The sequence below is a fragment of the Centropristis striata genome, chromosome 2 (assembly GCF_030273125.1).
Source record: "Centropristis striata isolate RG_2023a ecotype Rhode Island chromosome 2, C.striata_1.0, whole genome shotgun sequence".
NCBI lineage: Eukaryota > Metazoa > Chordata > Actinopteri > Perciformes > Serranidae > Centropristis > Centropristis striata.
The window spans coordinates 9,986,771-10,012,578 of record NC_081518.1 but is presented as its reverse complement, the minus strand read 5'-3'; the positions used below and the strand labels follow the sequence as shown (position 1 = coordinate 10,012,578).

The following is a 25,808-nucleotide window of genomic DNA, read 5'->3' as shown; positions in this document are numbered from 1 at the left end:
TAAACATGGACGTAGTCTCCATGTTGTCAGGTTTCCAAAGAGTCAAAATAAAGTTCAGTGTGGTGTCTCCTAGCACCAAAACGACAATTGTACTCCTTAAAGAATTGTGACGAACATTTATTGCTGCCTCTTATCGCACTATACCTTGATTGTTTCCCTTTTTTTTGTAATTCACTTTGGATAAAAGCGTCCAAGCACTAAACGACCAAATGTAAATGACTCAGGCCATCGCCGTCTGGGTCCCTCCCTCTAGCAAATCCCAAAAAATGCACAAAAAGGTGGGTTAGTGATGGAGCTGAGGTGGCTGAATGAAGCCTGGTTCCTGAAAGACGCCAGCTGTGATGGCTCCCACCAGTCACTCAAAGCAGAAGAAGTTTAAGCCTTATTATAATTCAAATGAGTAATTTTTTTTACTAAGGTGGCGCAAGTGGGCCAAGAACCAGTCATGGGAGAAAACGTTGGGCACAATTTTATGCTCTTGTGCCCATTAACACATTTATTTTGGTTCACCGGGGCAGCACATACCAAGACCTGAAACACACACACACACACACACACAAACACACACACACACACACACACAGCTAATCATTCACAAACACACCTGTACACACACACACACACACACACACACACACACACACACACACAAGCATGCATGAACAGATGTTCACATATCAGGACATCAGCATGTACAGTAGGAACACACACACACACACACAGACAGGGTGCGGTCAGAGATAAGACAAAGTGGAAACCAGCAGCTGTCTGATCAGCGGACATACTGCTGCTCTGACATCACCAAACATTTCTTCACTCACTCATTCTTTCACTCTTTCTCACAAACACATTCACCTCCTTTCTGACCCCCGACCACATTTCTGTTTATTCTGTATATTATCTTGCTTCTCCTCTCTTTTTCAGCTTTTTGTCTCGTTCAAACAATCATTTTAATGGTAATGAAAAGTATGCAATATTTTACCAACAGGCATGCATGGGGAAACTGTTTTACAGTAACAGAAGCAGAAGTGAACGGCAGCCAGAAATGCTGTTGCTATATATATATATATGTATATATATATATATATATATATATATATACGGAAAAATGTGATGCAGTACAATGACAGTTTTATTGAGTTTTATTGAAGGATGCAGTACAAAGCTGTACAATACAATAAATGATGAAGTGTATTGCACAAGTAACAACTGGCTAAAGTTACACTTGATGCTTAAACACAGCACTATGACATTTAAAGTGATACTTTTCCTAAACTCTATCTGAGTTTGGAAGAACAGGCATCTGTGGTGCGCTTGGATTCATCCTGGTTCCTTTTGGTTTAGTGGGGCGGATTAGCTCAATATTTTACAACAATCGTTCACTTTGTGATAAAAGCATGAAATTTGGTAGATGTGTTGGTGAATATGTTTCGAACAAATCTGGATATTGGGCCACCTCAAAAGCGCCCCCTAGTGGCCGTGGCAGGCATTTGTTATACGAATAAATCAATGATGAATAAAAACTGCCCTTTTAATAATACCAACTGGTGATGAATTGTATATTGTTGGAAAGCCTGATTAGTCACCTTTACAACGAGGTACAGCTTGTAAGGATCGTGCACTCATGGAATGAGCAACGGGGCTAAACGTGTGGGTAGCACCCCCCAAAAATGTGCATCCCCTGTGTAGTGGGGCGGATTAGCTGAACAATCGTTCATTTTGTGATAAAAGCATCAAATTTGGTACACTCATTGCTGAATACATGTTTATTGAATCTGGATATTGGGCCATCGCAAAAAAAATTCTGATGGCTGTGGCGGCCATTTTTAAAAATGGCCGCCGGTGGTTACTGGCGAGGAATGCTTTACCTACCCTACAGCTGCTGTTTCATGTTTTCAGCACCACAAATATTATTTAGAGACATGTTAAAGTGACAAAAGCTTTATTACAGTCTAATAGAAAAGAACAGTAACTTTGTATAACATTTTATTAGGTCTTGATATTCCCATTCACAGGCTACGGCCTCCTCTTTGGCTTGTATTCTTCTGTTGCTCCTTAAAAAGAAAAAATAATTTTCAATATTGTATGACCTGCAACAATAAAAACAAAACACATTTAGACAGAGAAAAAAAAATCATACATTTTAAAAATTCTACTAGGGTTACTTGTAGCAGGTTACTCTTTCTGGCAAAATCCTTGTACTGAGGTGTGTGACTTAGTCAGGCGGCTTAGCCAAATAAATGGGACACGCCGGACAAGAGCACCACATTTTTTCCACATACTCTCTATCATTATAGGTTTCGATTTTTAGTAGGAGCCACTTCATCAAGATTGCGGTGATGGCAGCCATATAAAGTCTATGAGAAATGCTATATCTTCCAAACCACTTAGAAGGTCAATCTTGGTGTCAAAATATACATTTTCTGGGTTCAGGAATCATTTAAAGCTATTGAGAATATCAATAGATGACTATTTGATCAAATAGATATGTTCATTTTCACTCAGACTGGGCAACTCGCTTCAAGTTGCAGCAGGGAATCCTGAGTTGAAACTGTTTGGAATCAATGTTCACGGGAGAGTGTGGATTAGCTGCCATGTACACTGCTCAAAAAAATCAAGGGTACGCTTTCATCTCATGTCAGATCTTGATCAACAAATTATTTACAGTGAGTCATCCAGTGATATTCTCAATAGCTTTAAATGATTCTTTGACCCAGAAAATGTATATTTTGACACCAAGATTGACCTTCTAAGTGGCTTGGAAGATATATTGGTTCTCATAGACTTATGGCTTATGGCTTATATGGCTGCCATCTCCGATCTGCAATCTTGATGAAGTGGCTCCTACCAAAAGGTGAAACCTTTGGTGATAGAGAGCATGTGGAAAAATTTTGGTGCTTTTGTCCGGCGTGTCCCTTTCTTCTCAAATCTGGTCCTAAGCCGCCTGACTAACTGTGATGGAGTTATAAAATACATTTTAAAAAAAAGAAAAAAAGAACCACATGGGCAAAGGAGACATTACATATAGTGTGTGTGTGCCTGTGTGTGTGTGTGTGTGTGTGTGTGTGTGTGTGCCTGTGTGTGTGTGTGTGTGCGTGTGTGTGTGCAGAGAGGCATGTCCACATTCCACAGGACGTAATTTAACAGTGTCTTATTAAGCTTTCACACCCAACAGCCACTGATACATGTTCCAAGCTAACTAGCTAGCTTAAGTACCTATTTTTGCTATCTTGCTAATTTACTTTTCCGCCAAGGCCCATGATGATTGTTTTTCTCTTTAGCCTTTATGATGTTCATAGCATATTTTATTCATAATTATAACAGGTGAAATAAAATATTTAGACATACCTTGATGGACAGTCCACTGCACTGCTTGTCCCAGGAAGCAAATGCTAGCTAGCTCATTTGCTAGCTAGCTCGATGGCTAGCCCGATTGTGGTGGGGCAGGAAAAATAACTGAAAGAGTGTCTAACTGGATTTTTGTTAATTTAATATGTGTATTTACATTTTTTAATTTACGTTTGTATATTTAGTTTAAATTTTTTAAATATTTTAAGAAATAATTTAAATATTTTTTGTAATTTTAACGAAGAAAATGACTGCTATGGCCACTAGGGGGGGCGAATTTGCGATGGCCTAATATACAGATTTGTTTGAAACATATCCACCAACACATCCACCAAATTGTGTGCTTCTATCACAAAATAAACAATTCTTGTGATTTATTGAGCTAATCCGCCCCACAGGGGATGCACATGTTTGGGGGGTGCTACCCACACGTTTAGCCCCGTTGCTCATTCCATGAATGCACGATCCTTACAAGCTGTACCTCGTTGTAAAGGTGACTAATCAGGCTTTCCAACAATATACAATTCATCACCAGTTGGTATTATTAAAAGGGCAGTTTTTATTCATCATTGATTTATTCGTATAACAAATGCCTGCCACGGCCACTAGGGGGCGCTTTTGAGGTGGCCCAATATCCAGATTTGTTTGAAACATATTCACCAACACATCTACCAAATTTCATGCTTTTATCACAAAGTGAACGATTGTTAAGCTAATCCGCCCCACTAGTTAGAATAGTGACACCTTGGGGCGCCCTGGTGGCTCACACTGGTAGAGCGATTACCATTTTATTTTATTTACCATAGATTTTATTTTATTTTATTTATTTATTTATTTTTCCTGCGCTTCTGCGCATGCGCGGGTTTCTGAAGCAGAACGCGTCAAAACCCGCGCATGCGCAGAAGCGTTGAGAACCCCGCGCATGCGCAGAAGCGTTGAAAGCCCGCACATGCGCAGAAGCCCGCGCATGCGCAGAAGTGCAGGAAAAAAATTAAAATTAAATAAAAAAATAAAATAAAAATAAAAAAAATTATATTTTTTTAATAGTAATAATAAAATAAAGAAGTAAAGAAGTAAAAAGGACAGTGGTGGAAGAAGTATTCAGATCCTTTACTTCAGTAAAAGTACTAATACCACACTGTGAAATGACTACCTAATAAACTTTTAAGTGGTTTAATTTATAAAAATGGGTAATCATTTTAAATGTATCATGTTTTTCATTTTAAATCTTGACCTGAAAAGTAACTTAAGCTGTCAACTAAATGTAGAGGAGTAAAAAGTACAATATATGCCTCAAAATGTAGTGGAGTAGAAGTATAAAGGTACATAAAATGTACATAAAAGTACCTCAAAATTGTACTTTAAGTCCAGTACTTGAGTAAATGTACATAGTTACTTTCCACCATTGCTACCTGCCTCTTCTAACTTATACATATCAGTTAAGAGTCAGTTAACCTCCTTCAGACACTGTATGAGGATTAAAGGGATAGTTTGTGCATTATTATACAAAACTTGGTACAATTATTGTCAATACCCTCCTGAGGATAACCCTTTAAGGTTTTATTGATCGGCCCCTAGGTGGCACTGTGGTGGCAGTCTAATTTCATATTTGGTACCGTGGCCACACAATAACACTTGAAATGAAAGTGAAATTCATAGGAGTGGTATAGACTGGCCCCTGTAACGCACACACCCCAACCTCTCATTGAAAAATAAAAACTCAGTCAACCAAATAGTAAAGTGGTCTAGCAGACTGATTGGTGAGCCACAGCTCAACGTGGAGACCTTGTACACAAAACAATTACAGCGCATTACTGGTTCAATTTTAAATGACAGTTCCCATCCATTGCACACAGAGTTTCAGCTCCTCCCCTCTGGGCGTAGGTTTACAATCCCTAGGTGTAGAACAAAAAGACACAAAAACAGTTTTGTTCCTGCTATGCTTTGCACAGGTGTTTATTTATTGTTGCTTTTATGTATGTATTTACTATTTCTATATATACATTTTAACCTTTATCTACGTTTTTACAGCCTAAACAAGTTTTATTTTATTTTGCTGTTTTATTTTGTTTATTTTTCTGTCTTCTTTTTTTTTTGCTATTCATATTTTAGTTCACATCAATATCTATGTATAGTCTGGACCTGTAAGAACTTTTAAGAATTTTCAATTTCATTTTTAATTTTTTTATTTAACTTGCCATTTCTTAATTCCCACTGTCTTAAGTTGAAGAGTGACACCTTAACATGCAGAAAAAATTACCAAAACGATCAAAATAGAGCTTTTATGGACTGATTCAGAAAGGATCTGTGAAGATTCTGCTCTGAAAACAGGTTTAAACACTACTGTTTCTGAAGCCACCAGCCAAGTTCAAGGTTTTATTAGTGGGGAAAAACATTCTGGGTGATGATTTATTGAGAAGCAAGAATTTGTTTAGAGGAAAAGGCCATTCAAGGAAATTAATAGTCATACTTCTTTACCTTCCTTTCCAACTCTATATGTTTACTTTCTTTCTGCATATCTGATCATTTTGACACATTATCCTGTCATGGCTTTTATTTCTTCTCGGGGTTCCTTGAGGGTCCTGCTGAAAAATACTGTTCCTTCGAGTCCCCTCTCTGAAAATATACTAATTCTTAATAACATTAAGATGACTTTAAGGGAAACAATGTGTGTTAATGTTGCAGTGAATGTCTAAACTAATGTACAAACACAACACTGGACACATGAGTTTATTCAATATAACACAGTGGTATGTATGATGGTGCGATGATAGCTGCTGGTCAAAGCAGTAAGAATAACATGACCTACTTATTCTGCGTGAGGGCATTCAGCGTCCATACGGAGAGTATGTCTCGACTGTGAGGTTGTGTGTTCAGAGATAATGCTCCCTGTTACCTACATGTCTGCTTTCTATCAGTGAATGACTTGTTGTTCTTCCGTAACATGCATTAAGGCAGAGGCAGGCCGTCCTTCCTGCTATAATCAATGTTAAACGAGGGCTTTGTCCACCCAAAAAATTATACAACACTCACTGTGCATGGGTACCAAGAGGAAAAAAAGTAAAAGTAGATATTTTTTTGCCCATCTTGTGATTGAATAAGTCTTGCTTCTCCCCACAGCTGAATCATCTTGTGACCGGGTTGAAAGCTCAGAGGTCTATATGTAGCTCAGCTCCGGATCATAAGTCTAATATCTCATGACTGAACCCACTGTTGAGGGTAATAATTTAACCGAGAGTTACCTCATACCATTTTTATATTTTTTTATTTTATAACATCTCTTCATTTTTTTTCACAATTAATGAGTTAAAACAGGACAAACAAGTTATGTTATTATTGATTAAAGCAAGATGAATTATCTGTTACTGTGGGGCTGTACGATTCCAAAAAGCTCTTTAACCTTAGTGCATCGTTAGGGACATTTTTGGCTTTTTCATTTTTAATTAAACATACGTTTTTCTATCAAAATCACACTTGTGAGTTCAACCTCGACCTGTGAGTCGACCAAATACAGACACGCTTAAGGATAGAAATATCCATTGAAACCCATTAAAACCATGATTTTTATTTATTTATCCCAAAGCCATTAAATTAGATTATATTATATCAGGTTTTCAATCTAGAGGCCTGGATTCAACATGAATAATTGTTACACCTCCACAGCCCCCTGCAATGCAGAATCTGTTTAGATAAAAAAAACAACTAATAAATAATAATTTATTACGTAACTTATGTTAGTTAGGTACGTTAGTTACAGGACACAAACAAATGAAAGTGTTTGTTTGACCTATCCGTCCAACCAGACTTCTTTCCTCACAACCTTTGGTGCTCTTAATCACCTGACTTCCTCCATAGAGGCAGCCCTGCATGTCCTGGCTCACAGCTCAACATAATGTGGGTTATATACCAATTATCATACAGGTACGTCACTTACATGGTTAAAACTCACTGGAAAACCATTTTCCTCAACAAAAAAAAAAAAAACCTGACCCTTAATATATCTACTTCCAGACAGAATATGCAGCAGATTATTCAATTACTGCCTTGTTACAGGGCACTTCAAATGCTCCTCCTTGATTCATTTGCTGCTTTTTACAAAAGACCCAGGCTTTCAACTGGCAACTTTTAGCCACAACATCATGTCATCCAACATTTTGCACATGTATTGACAATAAAGTTAACAACTTCCTAACTCAAGGTTTCTATAAAAATAATCTAAATTTGAGTAAATACAGAAAAAGCCTGTAACATCTGAAGATAAAATGTTCAACAAATCACAGGTGGTATTTCGAAAATAATCAAGACTCAGCATATTTTCCACAGAAACATAAAATCTGTAAGAATCATCCTCCCTCTGCTCTCAGGACTAACCTCCCATGACTCATACAGTCTTATCTGATGAATCTAACTCCCTGAAGTTACCTCTTCAACATCACAACACGCACTCTCTTTCTCTCCCCCGCTCTCCATTTCGGCTTAAACCACCAAGCAACTCATCTTTCTTTCTTTCTTAGAACACACAAACATACTCTTACATGTCACTTTCCCTGCAGTGTGCAGTTTATGTGCACAGTTCACTCGTCTTTATTATAGTACGATGATGACAATTGAAATGTTTCATTCAACCATCAGACGTGAAATGTAATGAAAGTCCAGAGGAGCTGTTGTCCTCAACTACGGAGATGCATTGAAGCAGCGTCTTTGAACTCTGCACTGCTGAGAGTGGGCCTCTCTCTCTCTCTCTCTCTCTCTCTCTCTCTCTCTCTCTCTCTCTCTCTCTCTCTCTCTCTCTCTCTCTCTCTCTACATTATGTGTGCTCACACAGTTGAGAAAAGGACAAAAGTTCTGGCCACAAGCCTGGACACTGGTAACTGAGTGTGTGTGTGTGTGTGTGTGTGTGTGTGTGTGTGTGTGTGTGTGTGTTTGTGTGTGTGTGTGTGTGTGTGTGTGTGTGCCAGCTGGTTACATCTGGTTTAAGAGGCCACAGAAGGAGACTGCTTTCTCCCACCTCTCAGTATCACTTACTAATCCCTATTTCCCACAAGTGTGCTTTGTGTGTGTGTGTGTGTGTGTGTGTGTGTGTGTGTGTGTGTGTGTGAAGTGTGTATTCAAGCCAATATGCATGTAATGGAACTTACAAAAATCAAGTAATGGTGAAGATTTATAGATGATGAAAGTCTTGAGAAATATGTTGTTGATTTAAATTTGATAAATGTCATGGTAACAGCTGCTCCATCCTCCTCTTTCCTCTTTTACTTCTAGTTTATCTGATTAATCTCTGTGTGATGCAGACTAACCTCTCCTCCTTGTTCACAGTCTTGGCTGTTGACTATGACTAGCCTTCATATGAAGCCAGTCTACTTGGTTTAAAATTCACATTTGTCTCTGTTAGAGAAATGCATTGAGGAAACCTTTAAAATTAAATTATCTGACACCAACAGAAAATCCTCACCTATTTCTCTGCACAGATCGTTTGATGGGGATGAGCAGGAGACGTCCAAGTTCTCAGTTTAACATAATTTTATTACAATACGTCAAGAAATGTGCAGTTACAGAGATCTCTGTGGGTTCAAACATCACTTCCCTGATACACAGTAGACTGGTCTCAGGTCATAAAGTCTGGACCAGTCCCATTTCCCTCGAATCCCTTACTCTATTCTAACAGATTTACTAATCATGAAGGTAGATTTCTTCCAGGAAGTGCCGCCCTCTTGATCAGTTGATTCGTCAGTTTTAATCAATATAGGGACACGTCATGTCACCAGACAGTAATCTGCCCAGAACACCTTGTCCGTGTCCTGACCTGTTCCCCAAAACATTCAACAAAACCTCCTGCCTTGTTGTGACTTACAGAGATATAATTGGAGACACAGATGTTGCAATGTGCACATAAAATACAAAGCATATAATACATCTTTTTATAATAATAGAATCTTACTAAGTTTAAGCAGTTGGGGTAAATGTATTTAGTTTTGATGTATCTAGAGTAATCATAGTTTTAAAACAATAATAGCACATGATCATTGTATCAAAAGCATCTTACATGATAAATATATAAATGCATAGAGAGAGGGCACACTCACAGTGAATTACGCATGCATAGTGACCTTCACCACACAAAGACAGACAACAGAGACAGACAAAGTGACAGAATAACAGATTATTTTAACATCTCTCATTACTCACTTTAGTCATGGAAACTGACAGGTCAATAGCCCTTTTTCACAGTAGACATTTTAACACAGCATGGTAGGAAAAGCACAGATGTAATTAATAACTTTAATAATGGCTTTACTTCATGTCTGGGAGCCAGTTCCAGGTTTGTGCTCGAATGCAAGCAGCCTGGCTGTCATGGCTCAATGGGACTCTTAACTGACTGGAGCAGATGCAAATATTATTAGTTACACCTGTGTTTTTCCTGCTATACCTGCCATTCACTGAATAAAGTGAAAGTATATGGCAATTCTGTTATTTTCAGGCTGCTGTACACTAAACGGACACACTGTCGAATTAACCTTTACAGCAAGACAAAAAACAAGAAAGCCACGCTGGAGTTTCACAAATGTGTTTTATCAAACCAATTGTATTTAGAAATTGACATTCACCAGAAGAGAAAGCTAATTATTTCAATCAACTGCTAAATTTAAATAAACTTGTATTTCAATGCCCTGCACGCCTATGTATACAGCGGCAAGAAAGGTATGTGAACCCTTTGAAAATACATAGTTTTCTGCCTTAATTTGTCATGAAATATGATTTGATCTGCATTTAAGCCCCAAGTGTATTAAAAAACAATGTGCCTAACCTAATACCACTTACACAATTACAATATTTCATGTCTTGTTGAACAAAATGTTTTAGATCAGATCACATTTTATGAGAAAGTAATGCAGAAAACTAGGAATTTCAAAGGGATCACATACTTTTTCTTGCCACTGTGTACTGTGCTTGACTGACACGTTCCTCACTCCCCTGTCAGCTGTGTTGCACCTGTTTGGTTGGAAAATATCCCACATTTGATCCTTATTATTGGGACATGAAGTCCAGTGACCTTTTGTGAGGGACCCTTTTCACAACAGACAGTTTGACTTGTCATAGTAGGGAAAGCAGAGGTATTACTGTTTATGGCTCTGTAATATTCAAGTGCTCCAGTGAGGGTGACAGTGAGTCAGCATGAAGAATACCAAATATTGTCTTATTTGCATGCTTTTACTACTGTGACATGACAACATGTCTCAACTGATAAAGGCCTGTGTGGGTTTGCAGCTCTAACAACTAATTTAAGCAAAACCATAATATACTGCATATTTTCATGATCTTGTTATGACATAATTTTCACTGGTTCCAAGATATTTACTTTTCAAACAGTTTTGGGTGGTAATATTGTTTTGACATTTTGTTTTTGACATTTTCATATTTTCCATGTAGGATAATTTGAGTTATTCTAAGAAATCTAAATATAGCTGCGGAGAGTTGTTATCTGAGAACTGTTGTAAATACCGTACCTTACTCTGCTTTGCACATATTCCTTTTTGACATATTGTATTTATTCATAATGTGGTCAGGTTGTGAAAATGTAGTACATGTTGACCTGACCGTGATGTACATGGTGCAATCTGCAGTAATGTGCTTATGTAAACGCAGTGGTCAGCTGTGGTCAGATGTACAGTATGTGAAGAGGAGAGTGGGAGGAAGCTGTATGTGTCACACTGTTGCTCAACTGCCACATGACACACTCTGTGAACTTTGAACACACATGCAAACACACACACATCGTCACCAGTCATCCAAGCAGACAACCTGTAGAGATGAACCAAGAGGTGTTATGATGAGCGGTGACAGAACACGACAGGGGGGGAGGTGGTGTTTTACAGGAAAATACTGAAAAAGAAACACAGTGTGATAAGGAAAGGAAGGAAAAGGAGGAAAAAGTGTGTTTGTACGAGAACAAAAAGTTGAGAGCAGAGATAAAGCACACTGAGTAAAGGTTAAAGGAGTGTGTGTGTGTGTTAGTGTGTTTGATTCTGTTTAGTTAGCTGTGTCTGTATGTGAACTTGTATTTATCACACTGTGAGAAAGAAAATATGCTCACAGACACAATTTCTGGACCCAGGAGTTAGGGGTGTATATAGTTAAAGTTATGATTAATTGAAGTGGGGTTGTATGAGAAACTTATCCTTAGTCGGTAGATGATCTACAGTAGATGGCGATGGTTACACCCCCAGTTTAGAGAAGACGCATGAATGTTTTAAAGGGTTACTTCGGATTCATCAAAGTCACAAACAGTCAACCGATCAGGGCAGTATCTTCTGCAAAGTAAAATTACTGTTTTGTCAATGGAGTCTGGTGGCTTTGACAAGAGCATATGGATAAAATGTCTTATATTCTCTATTGAAAGGGCTGTGTGATGGCAAGGTAAAGCAATGAAAGTATTCTAAATACACATTAATCGGCCACTTTATTAGGTGAAGTGGCACTGCCACACTGCTAATAAAGTGGTGGTGTGGTCTTCTGCTGCATTAGCCCATCTGTTTCAAGGTTGGATGTGTTGTGAGTTCAGAGATGGTCTCCTGCATACCTTGGTTGTAACAAGTGGTTATTTGAGTTACTGTTGCCTTTCTATTATCTCCGACCAGTCTGGTCATTCTCGCCTGACCTCTTGGATAAACAAGACATTCTGAACTGCCGCTCACTAAGTATTTTCTCCACCAACACCAACAACCATGCCACGTTCAAGTCACCTTCTTCCCCATTCTAAAGCTCGGCTTGAACTGGTCGTCTTCAACATGTCTACATGCTTAAATGCATTGAGTTGCTGCCATGTGATTGGCTGATTAGTTATTTATGTTAATGAGCAGTTGCACAGGTGTACCTAATAAAGTGGCCGTGAGTAAAGTGATTTTCAGTGCATTGCTTCTCTTCTTTGCCATCTACTGTAGGTAATACACTGATCATGGATATGTACTTCATACAAGCCCACTTCAAGAACTATCCCTTTAAATGTTTAGTGTAAGCTAAAGGCTGCATTTAAAGCTCCAGAACATTTAACATTACGCCAAAATCATCTTCCCAGTCTGATTAATGTGGCAGGAGGAGTTTCAGATGTTCTCATTATCTATGGCATTTTGTTTCTCTTTCACTTGTCGCTCTGTCACTTTTGATAAGATAATTTATATGATAGTGTTTTTCTCTCTCCTGTCTGTCACCCTCCTCTAACACTCTTCCTCCTCACTTTCTCTTATCCACACACTCTCCCTCACACACACAGAGCAGCTGTCTACACACACATTGATTGGGTTTATGGCTTGTTAGGAAAGTGGAGATTGTATTTCAGCTCCGCTCGTTAAGAGTCAGCACTGATGTCACTCTGGCCCCTCTTTATGTTATGTAACACACACACACGAAGACAGAGAGAAAAAGGCTATAAAATTATAAAATGGGCTGGAACTGAGCCTCAGACCATCGCCTTGAGTACTGGCAGCTTTGTGTGTATGCACGACCATGTGACTGAAACATTTCTCAATAAGAAGAAGCTGTATGGTACAAAAAAGTCCCTCTGTATCTCTGTCTTCCGTTCTTGTATGAATACCATAATAATAAAATAGTAAAATGATGAAGTGCTGGAAAATGCAATTATTATTTCCTGATTTTAAGTCTGGAAATGATGAAAAGCAAGACATCTATACATAGGATGTGGCCACATGCGTCAATAGAAACAAGTACAAACCTTTACAACATGTTGTAATAGCATTGTAAAAACACATTACAAGAGCTTTGCAAAAACCATTAACTAATACTGCAAAGATTTTTCAGATGGTGGCAGTTGCTCCAGAAAACTACTGACATTTCAACTTACATGTCGGTGCTTCATGTGTTAAACATTGTTTGTCTGTTGTATCAACATCTGCTCGATTTGTGAGGTGTTATTACATAGTTAATTAATTGGCCTAAATATTTAATTATATTCTGTTTTACAAAATCTCTTGTTACAAATGAAAAAAAACATGAAATCAAAGTATTCCAACTGGAGACCAAGACCATAAAAAAAATGAATGCTGCACACCATTTGCACTCTTTCTGTTCTTGTTGAGTTTCAATTCATGATTATTTCATTTAGGAGAAAAATATTGTACCAGTCAGTGTCCAGCCCAGTCACAGAGGGGAAAACCAGCTGAATAATATCAGTAAATGGGACCTGGCACTGCTTGAGTCACAGAGCAGCTGATCAAACCCGAACAAAGTCGGCTTTCTCATTATGTACTAACTCTGTGATGTCAGGTAGAGCCAAGCAGTTTGTTTCCCAGACAAGTTAAGTCAGGGCATGCCCCCCCCCCTCACACACACACACACACACACACACTACCTCCAAGAACAGTGGGCACAGCCACTAACCAAATGTCACATGACAGACTTCAAAATAAAGCTCTTGCATAACCATGAGGGCCTGGAAGCGGAGGGTCTGTTTACAATGATCCAGACTGAAGTTGGATGACTTTCTGTGGGCGTCTGTGTGTGTGACTTTCCTGTTGTGTGTGTGTGTCTTTATGCCCCCAAACATTGCTCACATCTTATCCCCTCTCCTCTGATGTGCATCAGCTGAGCACAGCGTGGTTGTTGGACTTGGTTATCACAAAGCGCACAGCACAATTTCAAAACATTACTTCAGCCACAACAACCTGAAAAAAAGATCAATTTGGAGCCTGAAAACTAAAAAAATATATCTTTAAAAAAGGATTGAGGGACTGTTTTATGTGCGTTTATCTGCTACTAATAATCCTCACTGTTATTTAAAGTGTCTTTCTGGTCAAATCTATGAAATCATGTTGATGAACAGACACAGAAATATAAGAATTTGATATAGACAAGCTATATCTACCTAAAGGCATATTCTCATTTACAGCATAGGGGCTCTCACAAGGAGTTATAATTAAACACAAACATATTCCCAGTCCCACCGCTGAGCATTGAGCCTCAGAATTAACAAAACACAGCATGCATTATACCAAATATTCTTTATTTCTCAGGGTATAAAACTTCTGTACAAACATCTCTTCCTTTGTCTGACATCCTCAGTTAAACAGAGAATTCAGTGTGAGCAGATTGCAGCAGCGTTACAATGTTTTTACATGCAGGAAAAATGATGTTTCACACAGGCTGAGTGGGGTCGTTTTCTATGTAAGGGAAGCTCCCAGCTGGTGTCCCATGTGAGTGAGCTCAGGTGTGCTTCAGGGGGGTATCAAACTCAATAAAACAATGAAATCTCAAGAATGAACCGCTCTGTCTGTTTCCCCGGGCTGTCTGGACTTTGTGGGATATTGTTGTGCAATCAAAAGTTGAGAAAGTGTGGGAATTTAGTGCCAAGTAAGGCCCACAAAAAACGATTTGCCTCCAGTTATCTGGGGTCATTCACATACAGAAAATGTTTCATTTTGCAGTTGGTTTGTAAACACAGGAACAGAAGTCAGTCATTGCCGTCTTATTGTCCCATCAACATCCAGACACCCGTCCCAAACACGGAGCATTAACATTTCAGTCTCACCTTCAACAAAACACAACTCTGTCACCATCATGTCTCTTCTCTGACTTTCTTAAAACACAGTAGTTCACTTTCAGAGACCCATCTGTTCAACATTACAGGGACGATCATCTGTCACACAGGACGGACACTGCTGCGGATCAACCAGCCTCATCTGGCTTCTGAGAAGCAGTTAAAACATTAAAGCAAGACTTTTAACAGAGGAACTAACACAATTTTACACATAAAAAGCTGAACTTATAAGTAAGGAAATGCTCCATTTTTCAATTCAACATACTTAGGAGTTTAACAGATATAGCCTTACATGAACAAATCCAAACAAAGGCAGTCATTAAAACAAAAGCTGAGATTTTGTGGTGAGTGTTGATGGCTCACTTTTAAGGGGGGGATTTTTAACCATGGACTGGAGCTGCAAGGAGGACTAGTAGGTTTATGTATAATTTAGTTTGTTTCCATTATTGGTATGTATTTTTGTTGTTTCCATTCGAGAACAACTTTGGAAAAAAGTGATTTTACTAAGTGTTTGTTTTTTTGTGTCATTATCGGCTTTTGATTTGTTGTGCTTTTAAATTCATTATTTAAAAAAAAAAAAATCAAATCATACCCATGGTCTGGTATGACGGGTTGCTAGCTTCAGTGAAAAAGTGATGATATTTCATCACTTCATCACTACTTTTTGCTCATTTTCTGTCATATATGTCATATATGTTGCTTATTTAGGTAATATCTGGTTTAGAAGCTTTGTGGTGATTTTTCATGGTAAAAAGTGCAGCTTTGTTACAGTTATACCCCTAGATAATTCAGAGACTGTAGACAGTATGAGACAATTGTGTTTCTTGAAAATGTAATCTTGTAAACCTAAAAACTATGATCCTGAAAATGAGCATAGTAGTTTACCTTTAAACTATGTTTTGACACATATAATGTGTGGCCAGGGTGGACGGCATGGACTAATTTCAAAGGATTACAGCAGGAGCTCATTTTAGCAGGAGTTACAGGCTGGATAAAGAGAGGAGAACCAAAACAAAGACCTCAAGTTTTTGTCAGAAACATGCAAATTATTGTTTTTCTTTATTCATGCTGTTTTTGATAATGTATTTAATCAGGAATAATCTAACACAGGTTTATATTTTTTCTCAGCATAAAAGCAGGCCAGAGCCAACTCTAACATCATGCTGCAGAAACTTTCTGTGCTCTCGATAAATTACACATGTAACTATGTAGAACTGATCAGAACTGATCAGAACTGATCAGAACTGACGGAGGAAATGCACGCTATCATAAGGGTCTGTGTGACCTTTACCCTACTTAAATCCACCATTAGCCTAGACTGCACATGCAACAGCAAGACAAGCAACTTATTATGCCTTTTTCCCCAACCAAGAAACAATGCATTTGCTATCATGAGTATAACATCGTGACACAGTGAACCCATTCAGTCGCAGCCGTAACATCTTCAGCAGAAAATGACCAAACAGCTCCAGTAATGCACTGTCTTCAATTCTCTCAGTTTTACACTCAGACCCAAAATCAGGATTTTAAGTTGAGATACATTTTAGATCAAGTTCTCTCTTAGAGAACAACACGGTGCATACATGTAATAGTGTGAAACTCGTCAGGCCCGTTTGGGTCACATAAGGCAGAGAAGTCTTGTAGGAACCAGTTTTGGAGCCGATATCAAGCTGAAGTTGTGTACCCACTTGGATAGGATAGGGGCACGATTAAACCCAAATAAGACCAAAATGCATGAGTGAGGCTTCATTTTTAAGGTAACATCTTAGTTTCTACAGACATTCTTGTGTAGCATGTGGCTAAAACACAACCTAAACTACATCCTTTCAAACAAACAAAATGCCATCTGCCTGCAGAGAGTATTTAACAAAGTGCATGTTCTGTCTTTCTCAATTTGCATTTACTAAACAGAAACTACTGTATTAATGATGTAAGCATTTTTTGGTGCACACCACAGCTCACTTCTTTTCACACCAGTAGAGAAGTCATTTTGAACCCCACAAAATGTGATGCTATTCAGCTCTTAAGGGGAAAAAAAATTCACAGCCCAAAAATGACTTAAACCCGCTCCAGGACAGAATGGTTGTTTAGTTTAGAGCAAAAGCAGCAGAATATTCACTGTTAAATGAAATGTTGTTGTGAGACTGACAGAGTTAAATAGTGCACACTGTGAAGATGTTATCCCTGGACCTTTAACCTTGTCTGATAACCTTTGGGTTACAAGTCAAACAAAGCTTTAACTTGTCCGTTTTTTAAACAAGGTTTTAGGTCATAGTTTACTCTGCCCCAGGGCTAAGAAATGCAAGAGTGAAAATCCTTTTTTGAGTTTACGTCTGATCAATATTAATGATAATGTTGAGCATATGCTCTAAATAATGGCAGATCCACACCCTTTTCTCCCTTTTCTGCAGTGACTTTAAAACAAAGAGCCATTCAGATGAAGGCACTGTGGAGAAATGGTTGTAAATTAAGGGGTTCTGTTCTGGTTTTAGTCACTACAATGTACAAAGGGAGGTGTGGCAGCTGAGTGTTTGACATCCACACATTTTGTGTTTTAGTTTGCCTTTTTATTTCTGCTTTACAACATATAAAACATCTATTGGAGACTGAAGAGGCTGCAGAACATAATATAGAGCATACCAGGGATAACATATTAAAGCATTATGGATGCAGAATGATACAAATGATCAATAATTACAACTGTAATAAAGCATATTTTGGGTGAAGAGATGCAGAGCAGTAACATTACGAATCAAACTATAGTTCATAACTAATAAGAAAATATTTCAATTAATATATACATAATGATTCAAACTTCACAGTCTTAGATACACAATTGCATTGAAGGGCTGAGAATAAACCCCATCTCTTTTTGTTTGTTCTGAGTTTTTTCTTGCTGCAAACGTACAGAATCAAGCAGCTGCATCCTTTTTTTTTAACACATGGAAAGAGCACTTGGTTGGTCTAATTCTGTTAAGTGCTCACAATTACAGTAAGGCTGTTTAAATGTCTGGAAAGATAAATCAAACACACACTGAGCAGTACAAATGTCTGAAACCAATATAGTATTTGTCTGTCGGTCGACACAACTCACTTGGCTACCATACAGAACAAAGTTGTGTAGGAAAGATGAGCATGAAGGACTACTGCCATTAATGGAAACCTGACTCCTACACACAGTGTTGTGTCTTCATAAGATACAATTTGCTTTTACAGCAAAATGTCAGGATATTCAGTTTTTTTTTTACCGATGCAGGGAAAAAAACATCAACATTAGTTCTTCTTTCAAAACATGAGCCTAATGACTGAGCCTCACCAAACTGTCACTGTCTGTCTTCACTCTGGGCCAAACAGCGACAGGAAGTGAACAAAACCACACTGAAAACCAAGCCAGACATAATTCCATAAATAGTTCAGATTGAGACTAAAATAAAAACCATGATCCCGGTTTCTGATTAGGTTTACACGCAAGCATGACAGTGAACTGTGCATGTGACCAGGATAAATGATTAGCTGCTAAATAAAGTCTTTCATTAGAGCAACAATGATCCTAGTTATAACAAGAAGCTCTATAATCAACCATGGACTCGATGCGTTGACTAAGTTCTCACTTGAATCGTCACCAGTAATCGTGTCAGAAAAAACATATGACTTCTGTTCAAATATAGATATCAACAATGTTGAGTTGGTTTCAGCCAGCAGTTGTTTCTAATCATTAGTGTTGGAGACATGTTGGACAAAAGACGTTTAGATGCAGTTTAGGTGAGTTGAGTGAGCCTCTTAGTCTACATGACAACCATATAAATCCACCACTTGGTTGGGAAGGTTAGTACAAGAAGACCAGACTTTACACTATTGCTTTTGTGTTAAACACACACAAGACTGTTGTTGTTCAAATCTGGATCAGTCTGATAACAGGCAACATTGTTACATCCACCTTGACATGGAGAGGGTCTTCTGCTGCTCCCAGATTAGATTAAAACCAGGTTAGAAAACATTCACTGTAGGGCTGCTGTGTTTTCAGAGCAGGTTTTGTTAGCGTCAGTAAATCTCATCCATGATAAGACTAAAACCACTCTTTGGATAAAATCAAAGAGTAAAACATTTTAGATCCGTGACAGTCTTCAGACTTTGGTTCCCAGCCACAGTCCAGTCGAGGTCCTGCTCAACATCAGGCTCCATTAGAGAGAAACCCAAACTGAAAGCAAATCCAGGCAGAACCCAGAGTCAGAGTCTCAGACTCAACGCAGGTCTGCTCTAGGCCACACAGCAGTACCTTTTCCACCACGACTTGGACAGACTCTTCATCTTGTCCGGTGTCTGCCTTTGCTTTTTACGTCGTTTCTGTTTCCCTCTCGGGTGCTTGTGAGAGCTGCAGTTCTGCAGGCTGGCCAGTATGGCCGTGTCAAACACTTCTTTCAAATTTTTTTGGGTCAGGGAAGAGCACTCCATGTAGGCCATAGCCCCGATCTCCATCGCACAGTCCCGGGCATCTGCTGGGTCCACAGGTCGCTCCCGGTACTTAGCTAGGTCAATGAGAACCTACAGAGAAACAATGTGTTAATAATAGGGCCTGGACTCGATTAAAAAAATGTATTTAATTCATTAGAGGCCTTGTAATTAATTAATACAAATTAATCACATTTTAATCGCATATAAATATTTGACCCGAGAACAGTGAGAAGTAATTTTTTTCACATGGATTTTTAGTATACCATTGAATAATGACTGAATACATAAGCTTAAGCAACAAAAATATTGTTTATTTTTGTTCAAGTCCAACAGACCAGTGCAATTTTTGCCATTAAGTGTTGCAATAGCATATTTATAAATATAGTAGCCTATAGGTAGGTAGACCTTCTGTAAACTATAATACTTGTTTTTTTTAGGTAAAACACAATCCACGCTAGCTACCACACTAGCCGCTAGCTGCTGTGTTTTGCATTGAGGTGATACTTCAGGCTCGATGTGCTGCGGTGATATCTAAATTCCTTGTTGCATAGCAACACAACCATGCTCTTATCGACGCTTCCATCTGTTCGTTGTTTGTAACAAAACTTCCCATCCACGGGGCCAACCAAAGCGGTCTCATCAGCTTCTTTGTTCATGTTCACTGTGGTTTGTTGTTGTCTGAACCAGTCTGAATTCATGAACGCTAGTTGGTGCAACAGTATAATCAGTCCGCCTGAAACTCATCCAGTGAGAAACGTTCCACGGTGAAAAAATAAGTGTGAATAAAATGCGTCAATTTTTTAAACGCGTTAATTTTTATGTAATTAATTCATCTTAATTAACGCGTTAAAGTCCCGGCCCTAGTTAATATACTTCAAATCTTGCATCTGCTGATTTTATAGTCATGTAGCTGTGTTGGGAGGGTTACTTTTAAAACATATTCCACAATAGATTACTGAATACAATCCCTGAAATGTAATTTGTAGCCTATCCCGTTAGATTACTTAAATCAAGTTACTTATCCTAAATATTTTGGATTAGTTTTGAATACTTCAAACTCATCTTGCTTATCTAATCTATCTGGGTCTTATATTTCAAAGATAAAAACACATTGCTGACAGTATCCTGGCGGTGTGTTTCCTCTGCTATTGTCTTGTGTCATCACAGCACATAAAAATCTGTTTATGGAAATGTTTGCCTCACATTAATTTTAAAGCATTTAAATAAAAAACTAACAGAAGGGAAGACCTCCGCCAAGGCCATGCCCTATCTCACAATGTTAACTAAAGTGGTAAAGAATTTGTGTATCTGCCCAGTGATTTGCTCCACCAATGAATAGAACAAAAGATGTTGTTACTTTTCCTGTTTTAACGTCTGTTCAAAGTCTGTTGTGAGTAGTAGTGTCTGTTAAAGTAACATGACACATTGGCAAAATGTTTTTCAGATCATGAAGACGTGTAGCCTCTATTTAAAGCTCCTGGTTTCGTTTCACATTCGTCACAATTAAGCAGGGATCAAGAACCAGTTCCAGATGAGAACCAGTTCCAAACTGATCCATTAGAATCGTATGCTTTAAAGCACATCACTTCTTTTTATTGATACCAACATGTGTCTCTGATACTTGTGCATTGCAAAACAATGACGTGACACTCTGCATCTACACTGCTGGAAACTTTAAACAAGAAGGAGTCATTGCAGAGGGAAAGAAACGGTCCAAAGCGTGGCTTCATTTCATGGGGCTGCTTGTAATGTCTGTAAAATTTTAAATAAGGGTGAAAACAATGGCAATAAATTGAAACATCTTTGCAATATGGAAATCTAAATTCCATATATAAATTCCAGGAATGTCACGTATTTGAGGCTCTCTGTAGGAGCTGCTTTTAATATGCAGCCTGTCTGTTACAGAGGATAAATATCCTTTTATAATGACATCAAAGCCACACAACTACACTGTGTTCAGAAAACTGATCAGGAATCATTAAGGAAAACTGATACAGAATAACTCTGATAAGCAGAATTGATAATGACAATGGTATCAATATGATCTTATCAATTCCAATTACTACAATTCAATAGCATTGTTTTTTTCAATGTACTCCACCTTGACGTCTTCTCGGAGGTCACACTGCGTCCCAACGAGGACAAGCGGAGCGAAGGGGGCGTGTTTCCGGATCTCTGGAACCCACTTCTCAGGAACGTTCTGGAAGGAGGCGGGACTGACAACGCTGAAGCACAGCAGGAAAACATCTGCACTGGTGTAGCACAGAGGCCGCAGCTTGTCAAACTCATCCTGGAGAGGTCGGGAGAGATCAGGAGTGTTGAGGATGAAGAGATTTTTCAAAGCGGCACAACAGTGATTTTAACAGCATTTGAACAAAAATACATCACAGTCATTACTGGTGCAGCACATCCTGCCAATGATGTCTATCCAAACAAAATTATTTTGCTACTGTGTGATCTGTTTTTCTGATACATATGTACGTTACAAATTAATTATGTTAATTGTTGTAACAGATAACTGTTACTTGTTTCAATGTAAACATGATTAGCTCTAATTCTAACAACTCTTTCTGAGAAGACAGTTCTGTCTTGTATGTGTTACAGATAACAGCTGCTGCTGCTGCTGCTGCTGTTACAGGGATGTAAAATGCACCACTTCCTGTGTGCCAGGGAATTTTTCCTAATGAAAGAGTAACCAGACAGTTTCCTGGACAGAGACTGATACTAACAGTAACACTAAATCTGACAGTAAGATCCATTGTAAAACCATTTAGGTCAGGAAGAGTCTTACAGCAATCTATGTGACATTTATCTTCATGCACAGCATCTTGGTCAAACTAGATGGTCACTATTCTGTTATGTAAAAATACATGTGGGCAGAGCAGCAAATAATATTCGTATGAAAACTCTAAATGCATTTGAGGCACATTTTTGAGTTTTCATAACAAAAGAGGTTGGTGAGGGCTTGTCTTTGTCTCTCTTCCCACGTTTGACACAATGAAAGAAAGAAAGAAAGAAAGAAAGAAAGAAAGAAAGAAAGAAAGAAAGAACGGTGATTGTTCTGTCTTCATCATTTCCTCTGGTCAAACGCATTGTTTCAAAAGCAAATAAAACAACAGGAAATGCTGCTGCTCTCCCTGCACCATGTTGTGTGTGTGTGTGTGTGTGTGTGTGTGTGTGTGTGTGTGCGCTTGTATTGAGATCACTGACCTGTCCAGCTGTGTCACAGAGTTGTAGTTTGACTGGCTGCCCATCCACTGATACCACCGCTACACACACACACACACACAATATGAGTGTAAATTTTCACTGGAAAAACACATGACCAATTCTTTTCTAACAGCATACATAATCTGATGATGCTGGTTACTATTTAAGGGCTGCAACTAAGTTATTTTCTTGATGAATCATTTGGTCTGTAAAATGCCAGAAAATAGTGAAAAATTGCCATCTTAGTTTCTCAAAGTCCAAAGAGATGCCTTTATATATTTTGATTTGTCCATCCTAAACCCAAAGATTTTCATTTTGATATGATATAAAACAGAGAACGCTGGAAATATCAGTGTTTGGGAGGATGGAAACAGCGCTTTCTGACATTTTTTAATTACATTAACGATTTATCGGCTATCAAAATATTTGTTGGTTATATTTCAATTGACTAATCACTGCAGATCTAAACTATTTAACTACTTTCAAGTTATTGCAATAAAGAAAATATTAGTCAATAAATAAATTATGAAAGGTCAAAAATCAAAACAATTTCTGGTTATAACTTAAACGTGGTTACATTAAATGAAAGATTAAGCTCACATGAAGTGAAATGTAAAAATACAAAAATATATATTAGACATTTTAGATGGAAAAAGATGAATCAATTTATCAAACTTATTGATAGCTGAATAAATGATGTCTTAAGCAGCTGTAAAACATTTTATTCTGAAGCTCTGATGTATGGTTATAGCTGCTATTTCAGGCGATATGGTCAAACGTGTTCATAAATACAGCTGAATGAATTACCAGAGGTGGAGGGTAACTAAGTACATTTACTCAAGTAATGTACTTAAGTAGAAATTTGAGGTACTTGAGTCTTTTCATGTCTTTCTAATTCTAGTACACTACAATTCAGATGTTTGGCTATAAGTGCCTTTTTAAAAAATAGTAATTTAAGTCTTTTTCATTCAAAAACATGACATGGTTCTGACTTCTAAGTGAAAACTAACATTTGCTGCTATTTATACCAATAGTTGTAATATTGTAATGTGTTAGCAATAATTTTGAGGTTTGGACTATGAAAAAATGAACACTTAGATGTCACTTGGGACATTTCTCATTATTCTCACTATTCCTACAAAGCAAACAAACAATCGATTACTAAAGAAAATAATCAGCAGAATAATATATAATGAAAATAATAATTACTTAATACTTCAAAATGAGCTTCACCTCAAGCAACTGGGACAGTCAAATCTTGCTTTTACATTAAAAAAAACAAGTATAAACGATATAATGATATAGTTTATAGGCTAGTGTTTCTGCCTTTAATACTTTAAGGACATTTTTCTGATTATAGCTGCTTTCCTACTTTAATTTAAGTAGCCTAACATTTTCAGTGCAGGACTGAAAACTCACTGGTACTCCACACGCTAAGAAATGATTCAAGGAGACAGTAATATGAAGGTATGCATTCTAAATAAAAATGCTGAATATCATCATGATGAGTATTTGAGTTGACTACATCAAAATTCATTAGTAGAACTCGAACAGGAATCTTTGTGTAAAATATCCACATATAAATTAAGTTTACTTCTTCAAAATAAATTCATATTTGACTCACAGATTACATGGTTCAAATATTTGTAATAATAAGTGTAAAATCAGTCAGTACAACACATTTTTTCAGTAAATCATAAGCAAATTTGCAGTTGTATCCTACACATGTTTTCAATTATATTTACTCAGTTTGTTTAGTGATTTCTACTCAGGTTTTCCATATGGTTAACATAATATATCAGTTACAATTACACAATTAATCTATGCGGTAATTGAGCCAAGTCAATTCATTCAGACGTACTTGAAAATATTACTTAAATTTACTAGAGCTTTCAAATCAACTCAAAATTTTTAGGTGTAAAAATGTTGTACTAATTGAATGGAGTAATATCGTCACCCTGTTAAAATAATCGTCATTTTTTAAATCATCTCATGACGCCGGCCACCTATGGTAAAATCGCATACATCCTCAGTTGATCAGATCATGTGATTTTACCCCTTTAAGATAATGGCCTATGTCAAGTGTGTGACTTAAGCGGATTTATTATGCCTAAGTCAAAATAAAATGTGACATAGGCAATTTTTGAACATGCCTTCATGACTTAAGCAAGATATGGTAACACTTTATTTTGAAGGTGTATACATGTGACATGAGCGTGTCATAAACATGACATGGGATGTTAATAACATTAATGACATTTTGAAGTAACATTAATGCTCATGATACTTGTCATGTCATGTTTCTGACAGGCTTGTGTGACTCTTACGTAGACACCTTCAAAATAAATTGTTACCATAACTTGCTTAAGTCACAAAGGCATGTTCAAAAAATTGTCTAAGTCATTTATTTCTCTTAAGTTACATAATTTACACACAGTGTTATCACTTTGCCAATAGTCACCCTTTGTTACATCCTTTTTGAGTGAAATGATCAATAAATGTCATATGTTACACTTTTGGTGTTTTTTTGTGTTTCCTGCAAAACTTGAAAAAAAAAATTAGTTAGGCGATTATTCTAACAGGGTGACGATATGCAATATTCTTTTTTTGAGTGCATCCTTTACCTGAGAAGTTGTCGAACGCGGTGGGGACGTACTCGGTGGGATAGCCATTGGTGGTGTAGCTGACCACCAGGCTGGTTTTCCCCACAGCTCCGTCCCCCACCAGCACACACTTCACCCGCCTCTCCGATGCCCCGGCCCCGGCTGACGGTGCCCCTGCCCCGGACCGCCGCGTCCGGCCGGAGCCCCTGACCCTCCGCGGTGGGACAGGCGGAGCGGGGGACACCTGTGCCGGCTTGTAGCCGCTGTCGCCTCGCGAAGGCATCTGGCATGGAGAGGAGGGCGACATGTAGGCGGAGGAGAGCCGGGCAGGAGCTTCAGTCCCGGTTCGGGCCAGTTTTCACATCGTCCATTCTTCCGTTATCACAGAGCGGTTTGTCAACTGACTTCTTGTTGTCGCTGCTGTCCGCTTCCTTTTAGTTTCCATGGTCAAATTACAAAAAGTTTAAACTTTTGCTCACCGCACACAGCCCCAAAACTGATGCCGTATATGTTTTACGCTTCATGGTGGATTTAAATGTGAATTAAAGTCCGATTAAAAGAGCGGGCATTCAATTAACGTTAGCCGTTTGTTACTGTGTCCGTCCAGCCGTCCAATGGACAGACCGTCCCACACTCCCCTTCAAATG

At 38.1% G+C, this 25,808-nt stretch overlaps 1 protein-coding gene across 1 annotated transcript; it reads right to left on the bottom strand.

Annotated features, from left to right (window-relative positions):
• Positions 1-15,678: 15,678 nt before the first annotated feature.
• Positions 15,679-25,775, bottom strand: rhoua (ras homolog family member Ua). The gene is made up of 4 exons (XM_059323883.1): positions 25,183-25,775; positions 22,559-22,617; positions 21,450-21,638; positions 15,679-19,438 (listed from the first exon to the last, which is right to left on the bottom strand). The coding sequence occupies exons 1-4, from the start codon at positions 25,466-25,468 to the stop codon at positions 19,154-19,156; spliced, it is 819 nt and encodes a 272-aa protein (XP_059179866.1). The 5' UTR covers positions 25,469-25,775; the 3' UTR covers positions 15,679-19,153.
• Between the last annotated feature and the right edge of the window lie 33 nt (positions 25,776-25,808).

What these genes read in the sequence shown, in the direction of transcription:
- rhoua (XM_059323883.1), bottom strand. Translation starts at nt 25,468, where the DNA reads ATGTCGCCCTCCTCTCCATGCCAGATGCCTTCGCGAGGCGACAGCGGC. An exon ending in TCTGTGACACAGCTGGACAG is followed by an intron (nt 21,639 to 22,558) that starts GTCAGTGATCTC and finishes CGACCTCTCCAG; the next exon opens with GATGAGTTTGACAAGCTGCG. An exon ending in ACCTCCGAGAAGACGTCAAG is followed by an intron (nt 19,439 to 21,449) that starts GTGGAGTACATT and finishes GTTTCTCTGTAG; the next exon opens with GTTCTCATTGACCTAGCTAA.